The sequence below is a fragment of the Dermacentor andersoni genome, chromosome 2 (genome assembly GCF_023375885.2).
Source record: "Dermacentor andersoni chromosome 2, qqDerAnde1_hic_scaffold, whole genome shotgun sequence".
In the NCBI taxonomy this organism is placed as follows: domain Eukaryota; kingdom Metazoa; phylum Arthropoda; class Arachnida; order Ixodida; family Ixodidae; genus Dermacentor; species Dermacentor andersoni.
Genome location: NC_092815.1, coordinates 141,950,329 through 141,967,178, shown reverse-complemented (window position 1 = coordinate 141,967,178; position 16,850 = coordinate 141,950,329). Strand labels below are relative to the sequence as shown.

Below are 16,850 nucleotides of genomic sequence, written 5' to 3'. Positions count from 1 at the left end.
TGGCTCTGCATGTCCATTCGGAGGCACTCAACTGATAGGCTGCACTTTGGCCATGTCGGGTGTGCTGTCACCAGGCCCAAGGTCGATCGACATCCTCACCAAAAGTCGAGTCCAAACTCTATAATAGAAACATCTCATCATTTTGCTATCAGTTTTGTCATCTTGCGAGTTTCACACACGGCCGTCAGTGAAATATTTCGTCACTTGAATACTGAAAAAAATTCAAGCATTTTCTGGCAGTAAATGGAGAACATTAAAGAGCAAATACAGTTGTCAGATTGGATTGATCAAGTACAGCAGAAATGGAAATAAATCAGTGATACTGTGTCTGTTGGCTTTGAATGCAAGAAAAGTAAAAACAGGAACTTGCAGCCACGCCACTTTGAATTTCCCGCGTTTGCTACACCTCACGACAAGTTTGGCATCGTCCGGTATACTTGGGTCAGTAATCGCTTAAACTTAAGATGAACGAGCGTCGGCATAAATTAATACGATACTTAACCGGGCAATATTTGCGCATAAAACAACTCACGTAGCGAAGCTACTGTCAAATACCCGATGACGCATCTGCGGGCGGTGCGGTTTGGGCGAAAAATTCAAAAAGGAATGCGAGTTTCACTTGTTTCACGCCTACTAAGCTAAGATAGAATTTGAGTTTCCTGCTAAACTATACTGGATATTTACGCTCCGAATAAAACGCTGGAAATTTTGTTACGTCAGGTTGCATACGTACGAAAGTGAGGAAATTGCTTTTATTGTATTCTGCCCAGGCGGCATGTAGCAGCTACCACTCTCATGCAACAAAAGCATGAAAGTGGTACTCGCGGCACGGAAAACAAACACATACAGCGCCAACGTTACGTCTCTTGCGCCTCTTGGAGTTAGAACTAAGCACGATCAGGCCAGTTTTCTAGCCTTCATAACGCCATGAACACGAACAAACATCGAGCGAAACAACTGTCTGCTCTCGAAAATTATTACCGCTTCCATTTACATACCTATCGCTGCCACAAGCAAACGTCAATGGGCTAGCCGTCCACAAGCCGCAGATTAGACTGACAGCAACATATTACGGTAACGTAAAACAATTTCCACGCTGACTTAGCAGCCGCGGTGTGCGCTAAGTGCCACAGTTCCCGTTTGCCGCTCAAAATTCACACCATGATGAGGGGCACTGCATCTTTCACATGGAATATTACACGCTTTGCTCCGGAGCTCAATAGGAGGGCGAAACGCATTTGCACGTACCTGAAATCCGCATGCCGGAAGCCCGTCGACGCTTCCGAGAACGGGACACAACCATACACGCGTACGGCGGCTTGACTTAGACGTGAGGCACTTCTATCAAATATTTCACATCCGAGATGTCGCACACCGATTGCTCGAACACGAGAAAATGCCGCAGGTCGCAATGCGACGCCGTGCACCCGTGCATCTACCGATGAGCTGCGTGCACGGACTTGCAGAAAACAAAACTACGACAAAACGGCGGGCGCGAAGGGATGGCGGCTTCCGTTGCGGAGACGAAGCACGAAGCAATGAAGCGCGAATGAATGTTGCCAACTGTTGGTTCCGCGTTATGCCGGCGGTGGTGGCTTTGGTGGCGTGTGTTGCGGCTGTGTAATTTTTTATTTCTTTTCCCCAAACAGTATAGCTAAGATCAGTTCTTTGTTTGCATCTTTTACTATGTCGTTTGGTATTATCTTTTTATGCTATTAAGCAGCCAATTATGGCCCCCCCAGGTTCGCGCGCGCCAGCTTCGCGCGCAAATCTCGGAGGCCATAAGACAACGCTTTATAAAATGCCGTTCTTGTCGTTGTTAACGTTTCATCATCGTTTCTTCAACTAAGATAGAGGCGTAGTGTCCCTTTTCCCGGGGTGGGGAGGGGGCGATCAAGACGGAGTTGGTTATCGCGACATCCGCGAACCCTGCGATTTTTTTATAACGTAAGCATTTCTATACTTACCCACAAATAAAAACCATCCGTCCGTCAGTCCGTACCGCACGATACCTTTCAGAATAGAACCCGCAGCAGCGAGTGAATTCACCTTCGTGCTAGCTCTCGCTTCAACGCGACCGAAGCGGCGAGAACACAGCGCTCACGAAGCTCTCAGCTCATGCCGCACTGTGCTCTTTTCGTAGATCACTTTCAAGATAGGTGTACGCGCGTCTGTTTTCAAAGCGAAGTAAACGGTGAGAACACAGCGCGTGAAGTTTTCAGCAGTGGGCACACTCTGTGCACATTGCAGTTCGCTTTCGAGATACGGTTCGCGCGGCCGTGCCACAAGCAGCCGCCGCCGGAGAACGGTTGATAATGGTTCGACGCGGATGAGAAGTGCTAAAGAGCGATAACGGCTCAAAGCGAACGTAACGTCACCAGCGCACCTGGCCCCGCCACCTGAAGTACTTTGCTTGCGCCATTCACTTGGCGCCGCCGGCCACAGCAGTTCGTGTCGCCGCAGCGCTGTCGCTTATACTCGTCGGATCAAGTCTCATAACATTGATAACGACATGGACTGCGTGTAGATGAGGAAGAGTCACAATGCTTACGCATACTCAGACAAATCCGAGAGGAGTTCCTGTGTGATTTTTTTTACCGGGAATGTGTACTCAGCGGTGATTCAGAGTTGACAATGCATGTAAGACGGGTGCCAAGCTTTTCTTTTTATGAGAGTCTTGCCCAGCTCCCAAAGATCTGCTCAAGCTAAGACTTGCTGATGGCTGTATGTGTTTTTTTTATTGTCGAATGGCCTCGAACCGCCATGAATCCTACTGTGTAATGACATAGAGCAGCATTCACGTCCAAAAGGAAATGCAGCCGGTATATGGCTGCCTAAGGTAGGCGGCCCGGCGGCAGCTGCCCTCCCCTCCCCCGTTTCCGTTGACAAGTTAGGGGGAGGGGTTTAGAGCAATCTTACACACCCCCTCCCCACAGTGGCGTAGCCAGAAAATTTTTCGTGTGATGGGGGGGGGGGGGGGGGTCCCAATTGACCGTGGAGGGGGAAGAAGCGGGGACATTGCCATTGCAGCAAAAAATTTACTGTTAGTGAGCGTGACAAGCGCCCCACTTGGCTACGCCGCTACTCGCCCCCCCCCCCCCCCCCCCCCCCTGCGATCGACGCAAATCGAGCTGTCAGAACGTGTATGACACGCATGCATGACATAATATGAATGACAAGCCGCGAAGCTGGCATGGATGTCGTCACATCATCATCAGCTTATTTTGATGTCCATCGCAGGACGAAAGTTTCTCCAGCGATCACCAGTATACCCCTGTCTTGTGCTAACTTGTTCCACGTGTCTTCAAGTTTCCTAATTCCATCATGTCCACATTATTCTCTGCCGTCCTCGACTGTGCTTCGCTTCCCTCAGCACCCATTTTGCAACTCCAATAGACCAGCAGTTCTCTCTCTTACGCATTGCAATGTCTGCCCTTCATCTTCATCTTTATGTCAACCAGAATATCAGCTATCCCCGTTCGCTCTCTAATCCACATCGCTGTCTTACAGTCTATTATCGTCATGCCTAATATTTTTCATTCCATCGCTCGTTGCGCGGTCCTCAACGAATTCCCAAGCTTCTTTGGTAACTTCCAAGTTTCCGCCCCATACGTTAGTAACGGTAGAAAGCAATGATTAGCAGTAAGCTCCCTTGTCATGATTTAGTAATGCCTGCCGTAAGCTCTCCAGCTAATTCTTATTTTTGTTGATTTCCTTGATCAAAGGCCCTTGCGAGTAATTAACCTCAATAAACGTATTTCTGCGCAGGTTCTAGAGGCTGACTGCCGACCATGACATTCGTTCTCTCGCCAGGCTTCGGAACATTACTTTTCTCTTCTGCATACTAACTTTCAATCAGACTCTTACACTTTCTTCGCCAAGGTCCTAAGCGTTTGTTGCAAATAGTCTGCAGCGTTGCTGAGTATGCCAATGTCATGTACAAACCGTAAGTTGGCGAGCTATTTACCGTAAGCCCTCACTCCTAACCATTCCCAGTCTAACTGGTTGCACACCTTTAAGTATTCAGTGATATCATTGTAAATATTTTGCCATTGATCATATGAAGCCTTTTGCAGATATCTGGCTATGCAAAGTCTGCGCGTTAGTGTCATCCATTCGATATCAGCATTCGTGGGAAACTTCATTTTTGACCGCTGTTCGGAGTCTGTACGCTGCTGCCTAGATGCCCCGATCTAATCATTCCAGCTACCTGATTCAAGCGCAGGTAGCGCGCGTTTCATGTATAGCCAATATCAACGCGTTAAGTGGCAATGTTCATTTATCATATACTGTAAGCTTGTTCCCTTACTCCCTTATAATTAGGGTGTAAATTAGAAAGACTGGGGTGTTTCACGGGTGTTTACAAGGGTGAAAAGATAGATACACCCGCATTACACCCATAAGGGTGTGAAAATTTTTAGAGTGCAGGGGCGAGTGTATCTTTTATTGCGATATATATATATATATATATATATATATATTATACCGACACTCCGAGCCAAATTTTCGCGGTCGCCCCGGGCGTCACCGTGGAGCTCCGCAAAAATTTAGGCATACGCATCCCGTACGTTCATCCATGCCGTATATGCGAATTAAACGGCTACACTATTCAATCACCAAGGCTGCTCATGCCAGAGGTTACGGTCTCAACTAAATTATTGCACAGAATTTTGAGAATGAGAGCCCGCAAGCAAACTTCGTGATACATAACATTCACAGCGCATGCCTTGCTATCTTAAGTACTCTCATAATACTATTAAAACTGCAAAACGATATCAGTGCTCTAACCTGAAGGCAATGTAATTTTACTGACGTGGTTCTCCATACGGGCAGCGTAGTGACGCCCGTGCGATGTAACTGCAGACCCCGAACTGCGTGTTAAGCTTCTAGGGGCACCAGAAATTTAGGCGTGCCTGCGTGTGTTGCTTTCGGGATAGTCGGACCCGCTTATGGTTGGGATACCAACGCAGAAGCTCAAGTGCAGCACTGAGCCGCGCCTTGCTATTGCAGTCGGGGCTCCACCCTTCGGGCGAAACTGCCAATTTTCTATTTAGGCAACTAGCGGTTACGAGTGGCACTAGTTATTTTAACTATTCTTTCATTTATGCTTATCTGCATCACTTTCTGTGGGACTGATTCTTGAATATATTTATCCCGTCGACTAACGACTCTACAGAGCTAAAGAAAGCCGCCAAATTAATCGCGACAACTGTCCTAATTAATACATCTTAATGTTTGCGAAAGCTATATATACATGCCATTCCCATTGTTACAAGCCAGAGGCGAACGTACTCCACTCCCTTGTGTCTTCTTTTGCTGTCTTTTCGAACAGTGGTGGCAACAAGCGAAAGTTGTCAATCGCTCTAGCCATCCTGGGAAATCCCAGGGTGATCTTCCTCGACGAGCCATTCGCCGGCATCGACGTCGTGGCCAGGAACACGATTACTGGCAGGCTTGCTACGATGCGCATCGAGGGAAACGTACCAGTGGTGTTCACGTCTCACGGGTATGCGGTGTCATTGTTCACACACAGGCGTTCTGCGATCAACATGGTTCGACGTTCCCATGTCGAAATTCAAAAGCAATGCTTTTTGCGGCAGTTGAGAAACATCAATTTCTCGGTTAGTTTGGTTGTGTAGGTTTAACCAGAACAGCGAGAAAAACGGGGGTGACAACGATTTAACCGGCGACACCTAGCGGTGCGTAGTATGCTTCTTACTTTTCACCAAGCTGGACAATGTTCCTTTGAAAAAAAACTGCTTACAAAAGGTTGAAGGACATTACAAAAAGTAATGTCTACAGCAGGTAGGGGACGGCTTTTGTAATGTCAAGACATTGCAAAATTAATGTTTTGACTAAGACATTACCAAGGTAATCTGTTACACCAAGGGTGTCAAGATAGAATTTGACGGATATGTGAAGGAGTGGGTGATAAGTAGCGTTATTTGTTTATAACGGTGGAGAATGCTTGAAGAAGGGTAGAATATTCATGATGTTTAAAGCGATAGGTTGTAAACGAGAAAGCAAATTTTTTAACCTAAACGAAAGAGTTAAGGTAGTTTAGGAAGAGAACGCGTCAAAGCGTTAGCTACAGGAACCTACGCGTGGTACTAAACCGATTCTTTGAATTTCAACTGTTTCAAATTCGTAGGTATAACTGGGTCGATCGAATATACAGTATTCCTGGTGAAAATAGGAGTTATTGACGGGCACAAAACCGCGCTTTGTTCACTACTCCACGCTATACTCAACTAGAATCCGCCCGTTAGGTCGCATCTAGAGCAAAAATTTCGCAATCGCTGACATCAACTACCGTAGTTTCCTAGCGCACCTCACACCCACAGGAAAAAATATATATTCGCATAGACAGCTACCGCTGATAACTAGCAATTGAATTTTTTTAGGGCAGATATAAATACTGCTTACGGAAAAAATAGATATAGAGAAAACAAAGCGAAAGCAGAAAACAGCAATCTGCTCAAGCATGCCTTGTTTGACAAGGATAGCGAATCCCGTGCGACGCTTTTTTCGCCTCGTTTCAAGTTTCTTATGCTTCCTGGAGGCAATCTAATAAACTGTAATATATATATAGTTCTTTTAGCAATTACGCGTACTCCAAAAAAAAAGAGGCCACCCACTGCAATGGCCACAATGCGCACAAAGGTGTCCATTGACAATCCTTATAGCATTACGCCACGTGTATTAGGCAGATGCTCTCGAAGCCGTTAATTTCGGCATCGTTCAGTTTGACCTGGATGCTCCCTCTTGCGCACTAATAGCATGCCGTAAACTACTCCTCTAACCATGAAGTTCGTGGATGGCGTAGTTTAGAGTACGGACTCCGAAGTACTACCGACCACGCCGACCATCTTCGCGAATTGAAATCAGAATAGCTAGCACAGGGATAAAAACATACAATACATGGTAATTGGAAATTTATGACAGAAGCCCTTGTCCTTGCGTGCAGCTAGAATGGGCTCATAATGAATACGATGAAGCAGACGACTTGCGACTTCCATCTCCACCCTTCATTTCCAGCAAGCATTCCTTGCATGTAGGAAAAAAGATGGTTTGCTATAACTTTATGATTGCTGCAGGGCATAAAGTATGTTACATTGCGCTCGCTACTTACGGAGAAAACCAAGCAGTTATTTGGGTAAAAAAAAAAGGGGCAGAGGGGAGGGGTGCTCCAACGATATGCGTAAATGCCTCATGGTGCTCATGTATACGGTACATGTTGGCAGATTGCAGCCGCATTAAGACAAATAGAATGGCGAGTTTACGCAGATCTGAAAATTACACAAGTTGGTACACTGGACCCGTACAGTGCGATTCTTCTTGTCGTCGTGTTTCTTCCGAAACCCAGAGCGTGGGCGAGCATGAATATTTCTTTCGCCTTATAACTGCGAAATCACATTCATATGGTCTTAGTCCGTCGCCAATCTGCGACAAAAGCAATAATTAGCACTGGTTAAACTTCGGGCGCTTCCCGGTCTTTACCGCACTCCGATCGTCGCCCCCAGCATGGAAGAGTGCGAGACGGCGTGCGACCGCATGTGCATCATGGTGGGCGGCCAGATGACCTGCCTGGGCACCCTGCAGCATCTGCGCGACAAGTTCGGCACCGGCTACACGATGCAGCTCGTGCTGGCGCGCCCTCAGCCTCCGCAGGCGGCGACCGAAAAAAGCGCCGCGCCCTCGGAGATCAAGTCCAGCCAGACGCTCGAAAGGGACGTGCTCGGCCTCTTCCCGGGAGCGCGTGTCCTCGGCACACATGACGTGAGATTTCTTTGTTTACAGAAAATAATGACACTCGACGTCGGTGTTATGTCCTGGAGATATATATATATATATATATATATATTATATATATATATATATACATATATATATATATATATATATATATATATATATATATATATATATATATACATATATACATATATATATATTATTGGGTTTCACGTGCCAAAACCACTTTCTGATTATGAGGCACGCCGTAGTGGAGCGCTCCGGAAATTTCGACCACCTGGGGTTCTTTAACGTGCACCTAAATCTAAGTACACGGGTGTTTTCGCATTTCGCCCCCATCGAAATGCGGCCGCCGTGGCCGGGATTCGATCCCGCGACCTCGTGCTCAGCCGCCCAACACCATTGGATATATATATATATATATATATATATATATATATATATATATATATATATATATATATATATATATATATATGTGTGGGGGAGGGGGGAATGAAGAAATATGGAATGTACATTTTTGTAGTAAACGCATCGAAACTGTGAAAAATCGGATTGGTAAAATTTCTAGCAGTTAGCCGATTACATATTTCGATTTCTCGTGCACTTCTACACAGTCATCCAGCATCAAGACTTCAATTGTGCTGTGGGGAAAATGAAACTTCAGTTTCAGGCGCTGTAAAGGGACGTAGATGTCCAAGAGACAGCTAACACATTAACGCATAAAGTGATAAGTGCATTCGAAGAAACCGAGCTGGAGAGCAATTTATCCCTGCGTGACAATAGGCCAACAAAGCCTCTCAGAAAGCAACTTTCAAGGGTCCTCGTTGAAGGTTAAAATACTATTTTAAGGTTGCAGCTTGTAGTATATTGAGGCGAAAATCAGTCACCTGTTTTTTTAAAGGCAAGGTCAAGAGCACTGATGGCATAGATATAATTGATAAGGTCACGAAAGGAAGTGGACAAACATGTGCATTCTTCTTTCCGGCCGGTCTGGACGTATGCTCAGTGCACAGCGAGGAAACGCGCCAACGCCGCCAGAGTGACAAGTATCAGAAAGAATAAAAAGGATAAAATTGAGGCTTCAGTGTTGACGTGCCCGCATATTAGGTCGAGTAGACAAAAGTTAGGGCCAAATGCAATGTGTCACATTGCTGCAGAATGATATCCTACGCCTATCAATAAAAAGGCTGGACTGGGACACATTTCATTGTTAGCAGTTTTTATAACATTTCGGCCCACAGAGGCTCAGCCTTCGGCCATAATATACTAGTTGCCTTTTTTTAATTGCATCAAATTTTTAAAAATCTCCTGTGGCGGATAGAACAATGCCAACCCTTGAACTAAACTACTCGATGAGGCGGATATTATGTCTACAAGAAATCAAAGTGCTTAATTAAATCATTACCGCAATTGCACAAATAAACTTTTTCACTAATTCCTTTATGGAACATATCGCAGTTTACGAATTGTAGCGTGCGAGTTCGTAAGGCGCGTCCACCCACAACGAAATCTCAAGGTGACACTAGTTTCGAATTATTCGTTCGGTACGACGAAATGCATTGGCCTTCCCAGTTATTTCTGTGCTTGAATGCGTGACACAGCATTTTCTTAAAAAGGTATGCGGAAAAACAGTGCATATTTACCGAAAATGTGACGGTGCATATCTAGAAACCGGTGCCACCATCAGAATAAGTTCCAAGTCCATGTGCCTTGAAAATTAACTGGCTACAATTCGTAAATTACAATATATGTGCTGTAAAAGATTTAACAAAAACATAATTAGTAAAATTGTGTTAATTATTCAATTATTCATTTTATCGCTTGTGGAATGAATGCCCGCCTCATCGAGTAATTTACTTCGGGGGTTAGATTTGTGCTACCTGCCACAAGTGGATTTTCTTAAAATTTAGTACAGCTAAAACAAATATACCCTATATATGTGTACTAAACAGAAAGAGAGAAGCATCGATAACAATCGAATTTTGTAGTCAGATCTTCACGCCTCTTACTCTCCCCATCGTTTTGTAGCCGCATTAGTGCGTCGTGATTTAGCATGTGGCTAATACTTGGCTGCTGCTATTGCAATATTTGGATCATTGCCTAACTCTGAGCGAAGTGCTTTGTGGGACAGTTATGCTAAAGTAACTGCATGTTCGCAATATCTTCGAATGCAGAACGTCCACGACTTCCACGTCAAAAAGAAGCTTTGTTGGAGCACCATGTTCGAGAAGGTTGCATTGCTCGAGGAATCCTACACCTTTGCCCATGTCCTGATCCAAGACACCAACTTGGAACAGATCTTCCTTTCGTTCGCTGAAAAAAGGAGTGCAGTGACCGAAGTTTGACTTGACGTTCGCATTTCAGGATATTATCCCGCAGAACTTCATGAAAACAAAGGAACCTTACGGAATGTGTATATAAGTTGCGCGTTCATCGCCACACAATACGGAATAGTGTTCATATTGTCGTCAACATTTATTGTATAGTGCCAGGTCCGTGCGGACATTGACCTTCATTGCGCTGTAAGGTCCTGCCTTCAAGATAGTATGCCTCTAACTGATGACATGTTAGCTCCTTGATTTATTTAGCGCTGTTTTGTTCTTGTGCAAAATGCTTTCTTGAACATGTACTCACTCTGTAGCCTACTTCTGCACTAGTTGAAATGAATATAGGCGTTTATTGACGGATACTATAACGCTATAGAATGTAATATATCATGTAAAACCATAATGTCGTTTGTCATTGCAAGCAAAGCCCATTGAATGGGGGTGAACTCTGTGAACTAACTGTGTGTACACCGCCGAACTGTGTGCAGCTATAATGACTGATGGAGCCTAAACGGCTCTTTATAGACACCGACTATCAGGCATGCCATGGTATTGTGTACAACTGTGTATTTATTTACTTTGACCACATAGGCTTGATTAACCTGCTCCACAAATATCGCTGAACGAGGGTTTCTGCTTCCGACACCATTAGAACGGATTCACCAACTCTGGGAACCGAACTCGAGACCTCGGGTTGAGCAACAGAACGCCATTGCCTTTTTAGGTAGCGCGGTGGTTGGCGCCATACGCATTGCGCCTCAATATCTGTCAAACACATTCACACTGAAAAAGAAGCAATACAGAAATAAGCACTTCAGAACTTTGTCGACCTTACATTCAGAATAGTCCAGAAATGAACATTGAAAATTGTAATTGAAATGAATAAAATTGAACAATGAAAGGAGAATGTTATGCTAAAACAAAGTTTGAAAATGCTTAATTGAAATATTTCGAAACAGAGTAGTAAATAGCTTTTATGTAGTTTTAGCGCATTAGAAATGGTAAAGTACGGTATTTTATTTAAAACACGTATCATATTGCTTGTCCTTGGTGACTTCTGCAGACCAATGCTTCTGCCACAAGAAATAGCGCAGCTGCGCAAGCGTGCGCGCAGCCAGCTTACCCCGCACAATTTTGTTATTTCTCCGAGTGTTTGTTGAAGTTCTGGCAAGCCCTTCACCCGCTTCACTGGAAGTTTCATTTGAGATAACGTAGGGACTTTATTGGCAAAAGAAAATGCGGCATCAGACAGTTCGTTATGGTGCATCCTGACGCTGCAGCTTCCAAGATGCTGTGTCCCGCGACGACGATGAAAGCGGAGCGCTAGGCGAAGAAATGGCGCGCTGCGTTTGGTTACTTCTCCTCAGGCAACCTCCGAGCACACTGCAAGCAGACACAAAGTGGTAGAACAAAATTCTTTTTAAGACATAAGCTCCAACGCTGCCTTGGCTGATAAAGGATGATTTTAATGGATGGATTTGCACAAAACTGTAAGCGGTTGGGTTATTTTGTGCATAAGCTCCTTATAGACTGCTACTTTGCGACTTTGTTGGCCATGCTGTATTTTTGTCAAATGATACATATTTATTTGATATAGTCATGTGTATTGGCTCTATATTTACAGCGAATAAATGTGAGCAGTTTTCTTTTAAGTCTCTTTGGCACTTCCATTTCTCCCCATCCCATTTCCTCACATTCTTTAGAAAACAAATCAGCAAGTTCGAGGACACGCTTCCGTGAGATCGGAGCTGGGGTGAAAGCTGAGAGAAGCAAGAAAGACGCATTTTCGCCCGAAAGGCGAAGCATAGATTGCAAAATAGTAGGCAGCTACACGATGTAAGGTTGCAGTTATATCGGCAGCATAAACGTGGAAGCATTCGCTTACTAACTAAATTAACAAGCATGGTGTGAGCGCACACAAGCAAACGTGAACACATCACGCTCGACGAGCCCGGACACTCGTTGTCAAAATGCTGGTGTGAGCAAGTTCGGCAGCAGCAGCGAGCGAAGTGACCTTCGCGCGGTCTCTCGTTTCAACGCGAGAGCGACGAGAACACAGCGCGCACAAAGGCATGAGCCGTCTGCAGGTCCCTTTCAAATACGGCTAAGGCTGCCGCGAGCGGCCGTGCAAATTGCGCACTTGTTGGCGGTGTAATAGCCGCCCGCCTTCCTCCCTCGCTGCCTCCCGGCTTTCCTCCACATATGGCGCGCGAGATTGAGCCGCGGTCGTCAATTCCCCTTGCTCCCTGTCGTGAAATGCGCAATTGGTGCGGGAGCACAACGCCACCTCCCTCCCTCTCTCCCATCTCCTCCACGGCCTCTCGCGCGACTTAAGAGCGCTTCCATCATTCGCGCGCGCCAGATTTAGCCGCGATCATGCTTCTCTCGCATGCTTTCCCTCGTACATATAGCATACGATGCGCGGCAACGGTGTTACCGCCCTTGGACTTTATACAGAACATCACGGCGACGCCAAAGAAATGCGCCTCGAGTGTCCATATAATTGCTGTCGCAATAATAACCCTTCGCGCAGCGGTCGAAAATTTCAGCTGTTACGGGAAGTGTTATTTTGCTTCCTTGAGCTTGCAGCTTGAAATGCCAAATCTTAGCCGAACTTCGACATTTGCGCCAAGGAGCGTAAGACAAGGACGTAACCTCCGCTTACGGGTGTGACGTCATATCTTTTTTTTTTCGATGATAGAAGTTGTCCCTCCGGTTGTAGCACACCGCAGTTTTGTATACATGTGATTCCTATGGAAGTTTCGTTACCACTTTACATATACCCTGCCTCCAGCTCCGAGGAAAAAAGTGGCGAAGAATAGACACTCAGCTGATTGGTGAGCGCACAGGACTGCGGGAACATAGGTAACAGGGTCAGCTGTACCAGCCCCTCGGAGCTGTCAAAATGCGATTCTGATGAAGTCAATAGCCATGAACCACCGTCCACATTCGACACGCTGTCGCAAAGGCCACATAGGCCAGATAGGACTACCATTGTTGCAGCACTTCGTGCTGCAACAATGGTAGTCCTATCCAATGTTATTGATTTGCTGCAATTGCAGGAGTTTGTCTTAACGCTTTTCTATCTTAAGAACGCTTAACTTAAGTATCTTAAGAACGCTTTTCGCATAGTCGCTATAAGATGTCTTGAAGCGTCGCTTTGTGCATTTGTATAGGTTGATCTGTGGAAAGCCCAATTTGCCCGGAAGAGCGCGGGTAACAGTTCAGCACACCCACCGGCGCATTTGTTCATGTCGGCAGGCACAGCGACTGCTCGTCTTCGCTTGAAATATAATGCAAGGCACGCCGCAGGGCTATGTTCCATCATGAAATAATGCCAGAACATAGCAAAACACACAGAATGAGTGCATGCGAGCACCATCGCAGCACTCTGAGTCGCGCTGGTATGAGCGACTTGGTACATTCAGACTGCCAAATTATAATTTGGTCGTGTTCTTATCATGCGGACTATTCATTTGTTCCACAAAGTAGAAATATATTACGACATTGCTTGTGTGATCGCTCATTCAGAGCACCGTGTGGTTTTCTCGCTGGAACTCTGATGCCCCTACTGACTTTCGTTGGCAGCTTAACGAGGCGGGTATTAACGCTGCTGCATTGAAGGGGTCACAGATTTTTGTATGTCTTGGGTGGACAGGCAAACAGCGCACCTCCGAAGTTAAATGAGTCGTCGTAACAATAAGCGCAAGTATGTATATGGACGTAGTCAGGTTAACATAGGGAAGCGCCGGTGAGTGCGTCAGGTAGTCGATGTTGACTGGCAACTCATGTTTATGGTGATCCTTGACACCGATTCTCGCTTTTTCTGTGTGCACTGTGCGAAATAAAGAGTGGTTGATGTCAAATACGTATGGTCACAACAGCTTTTAAAGCAGGTTTGTCCAGCCTAATTGATACACTAATCAGAACGGGATTAAAAAAGGTCAGAAGCCTCCCTAGAAACACTAGCACGGAACGACTCCTCCAATTGGGGCTACACAACACGGCAACCGAACTCTGAGGTACAGCGAAGCTCCCAAATTAGTCGGCTCTCACTCACAAGGGCGGACATCGAGATCTGACTAGAAGCAGGCATACTAGAGGGCAGGCCCCTCTTCATGCCACCAGAGAAGTCGCAACTATGCACAAAGGCCAAGAGATCAATAACCGTTGATCCCATCCCACGAAACATACACCCCACCCACAACGAAGGGCGGAGAAAAGCGAGAGCGAAGGCAATCCTTGACAACATCAAACGTAACGAAACGCAAGTTCTCTTCGTTGACGCGGCCAGATATTGGAATCCAGGCGCCTACGCGGTCTCTCTGATGGACGCCCATGGCTCACTCGTCAACGCAGCCACGGTAGTTACCAACTTCACTCACGAAGCAGAAAAAATGGCCATCGCCGTGGCCCTTCGAAGCTGCAAAGGAGCCTCAGTCATTTACTCGGACTCAAGAACAGCTATTAGAACCATCTCGTCGGCCCTCGTCTCCAAGAAAGCAGCTACGGGTATCAACACCATCTTCTTCCAAGAAACGGGAAGAGACAACCTCACGTCCCCACAGATCACATGGTTCCCGGCTCACATGGGCAACATTTCCGGACCTCCTGACTGTAATCCGAACGAGCGGGCACACCAACTGGCGTGAGAGCTCGCATTCCGCGTCTGCGGCCCGCCCTCTCCCTTCAACCCAGCCTGGAGGGACCTAGACAACAGACACGCTCGTATCATACCACGAAATCACTTCAAATCATAGGTTATCACGAAGAATTTTTCCTCCTCCTCACCCAAAGCTCAAAAAAGCACAGGCCGTCACTTACAGACAGTTGCAGACTAGGACATACATCACACCAGCAACGCTAAGCAGGATCAATCCTGACCTTCCTACTGAATGCCCACACTGCGGCCACGAATACAACTTCGAACACATGCTCTGGCTGTGCCCTGCTAACGCGAGCACGGACTTTCCCGACCAGTCTTCCTGGGACTCAGCGTTCAGAAGCACAGAGCTCATCGCTCAGCTCAAGGCTTTCCAGAGTGCCCGGGCCGTCGCCGAAGGACTCTGTCTACCGGCCCCGACCTGGGTGGAGCCGCCGGATTGATTTCTCCTCAGGACCTAAATAAAGTTCTAACTCACTCACTTCTCATGGAGGAGAAACAGAAACGCCGGCATTCCAGTAAGTAGTGGTGGATCGTCTCTAATGAGTTGCAAAAATGGCACAATGGGGATATTGCCAGACCAGATCGGTGCATGCAAAAATTTAGAGAAATTTGGAATTTACAGCGCCGCGGTAGCTGAATTGGTAGAGCATCGCACGCAAAATGCGAAGGTTGTGGGCTCGCTTCCCACCTGCGGCAAGTTGTTTTTTCATCCACTTTAATTTCCTATAATTTAGTTCATTTCATTTATTAAGCACAAGTAATTTCCCCTATGTTGTCCTTGGTGTCAGTGTTTGTTAGCTTCTTATGATAGAGCTGCATATTGTTTTTGGTAACCAGTCAACTGAATTCGGCTTTCTATGTCGACATGTTCGCACCAAATTGATATCCCAGGTTTAAATCCAATTTGGCAGGGGCTCAGTGCTTCTCTTGTGGTAACAAACTTAACCACACGTGCGTTTAATAATATTTCTACTAATTTTACAAAATTTGATGTTAGAGAAATAGGCCGAATATTGTCTAGAACATACCCTTTGGTTTGGTTTTCAGGAAAGGAATCACCTTCGCAATTCTCCACACAGGAGTGATTCATGCATATTGTATTGAGTAATTTACGGCATCTAACGAGCCGTTAGGAGCGACTTCAAAGAGAAGTTTATTCACCTTGGTAGTGAGTCCATCGGCACCTGTGGCTGCAGCTGGTAAACAGGAAACGGCTTGGGACAATTCCGACATATAAAACTCTTCGAAATCTTCTGAAGTGCCCTATCCGCGAGGAGAGAAGGGAAGTTGGATCCCTGGTTCCAAGTGATGCTATGCAACCCATTCTGGGAGCGTCAAATATACTACGAGTATAGAGGTAATAAAACAATAATAATGATAGTAAATTAATAAAACAATAAACATAAATAAGGAACCACATTGAGAAGTAGTATAGTCGATTGCAAAATACGATTCATCAAATTGTTGTTATTGTTGCCTCAAAACGTGGCTCGTACCCACGAAGGGGATTCGCCACAGTAGATAGATTGAAACGTACACCCAACAACATATCAAATGGGTTACCGGCGAACATTTAGAGCGAATCATTTTGCAATTAACTAACAACACAGAATCTGAGTGCCTATGCATCAAATAAATAAATAAAAATAATATTACACTGAAAAGCCCAAGAAAAATAATAACAATAAAGTAAAACATGCCATGGTCGGTGCCCTAGCAGCGTAACCTTCCGGATGCTTCAATGAACTTGTGCAGATCACTAACCATCGAACCACGGCTTGTGTGTAATTGACAGGCACCGAAAGACAAAGTGCTTGGTGTTGTAAGTACTAAACCTAGTTTACTGGTTGGAAATATGAGCGAATTTTTGCAGAGGGAGGAGAAGCGGTGGCAAGAAAGGAATGGTCAATAGTTTTTGGTTCATTAGAAAAAAAAAAGAAAAGCAGAGGTTAGTTGTGGATAAACCAGATCTATGAAGGTAAATTTTTATCGCGGAACTCTACAGTGGAACCTTGCTAACTTCACATCGCATTGGCGTGCAAGGCATTTGCTCGTGTTCCAGCGAAATTTTAGGTGTCGAAAAGCATCTGCGGGAACTA

General features: G+C 45.6%; 1 protein-coding gene across 2 annotated transcripts in view; it reads left to right on the top strand.

The window, feature by feature from the left end:
* Positions 1–13,143, top strand: part of LOC126540970 (uncharacterized) — a 53,144-nt gene extending 40,001 nt beyond the window's left edge. The window contains exons 5-7 of one of the 2 annotated variants that reach the window (XM_072286273.1): positions 5,333–5,506; positions 7,524–7,779; positions 9,933–10,022. In XM_072286273.1, coding sequence (XP_072142374.1) covers positions 5,333–5,506; positions 7,524–7,778 — 429 coding nt within the window. In that variant the 3' untranslated portion in view covers position 7,779; positions 9,933–10,022. Of the gene's footprint in view, positions 1–5,332; positions 5,507–7,523; positions 7,780–9,932 lie in introns of both variants that reach the window. The other variant, XM_072286274.1, reaches the window with a different exon arrangement.
* The last annotated feature ends 3,707 nt before the right edge of the window (positions 13,144–16,850 follow it).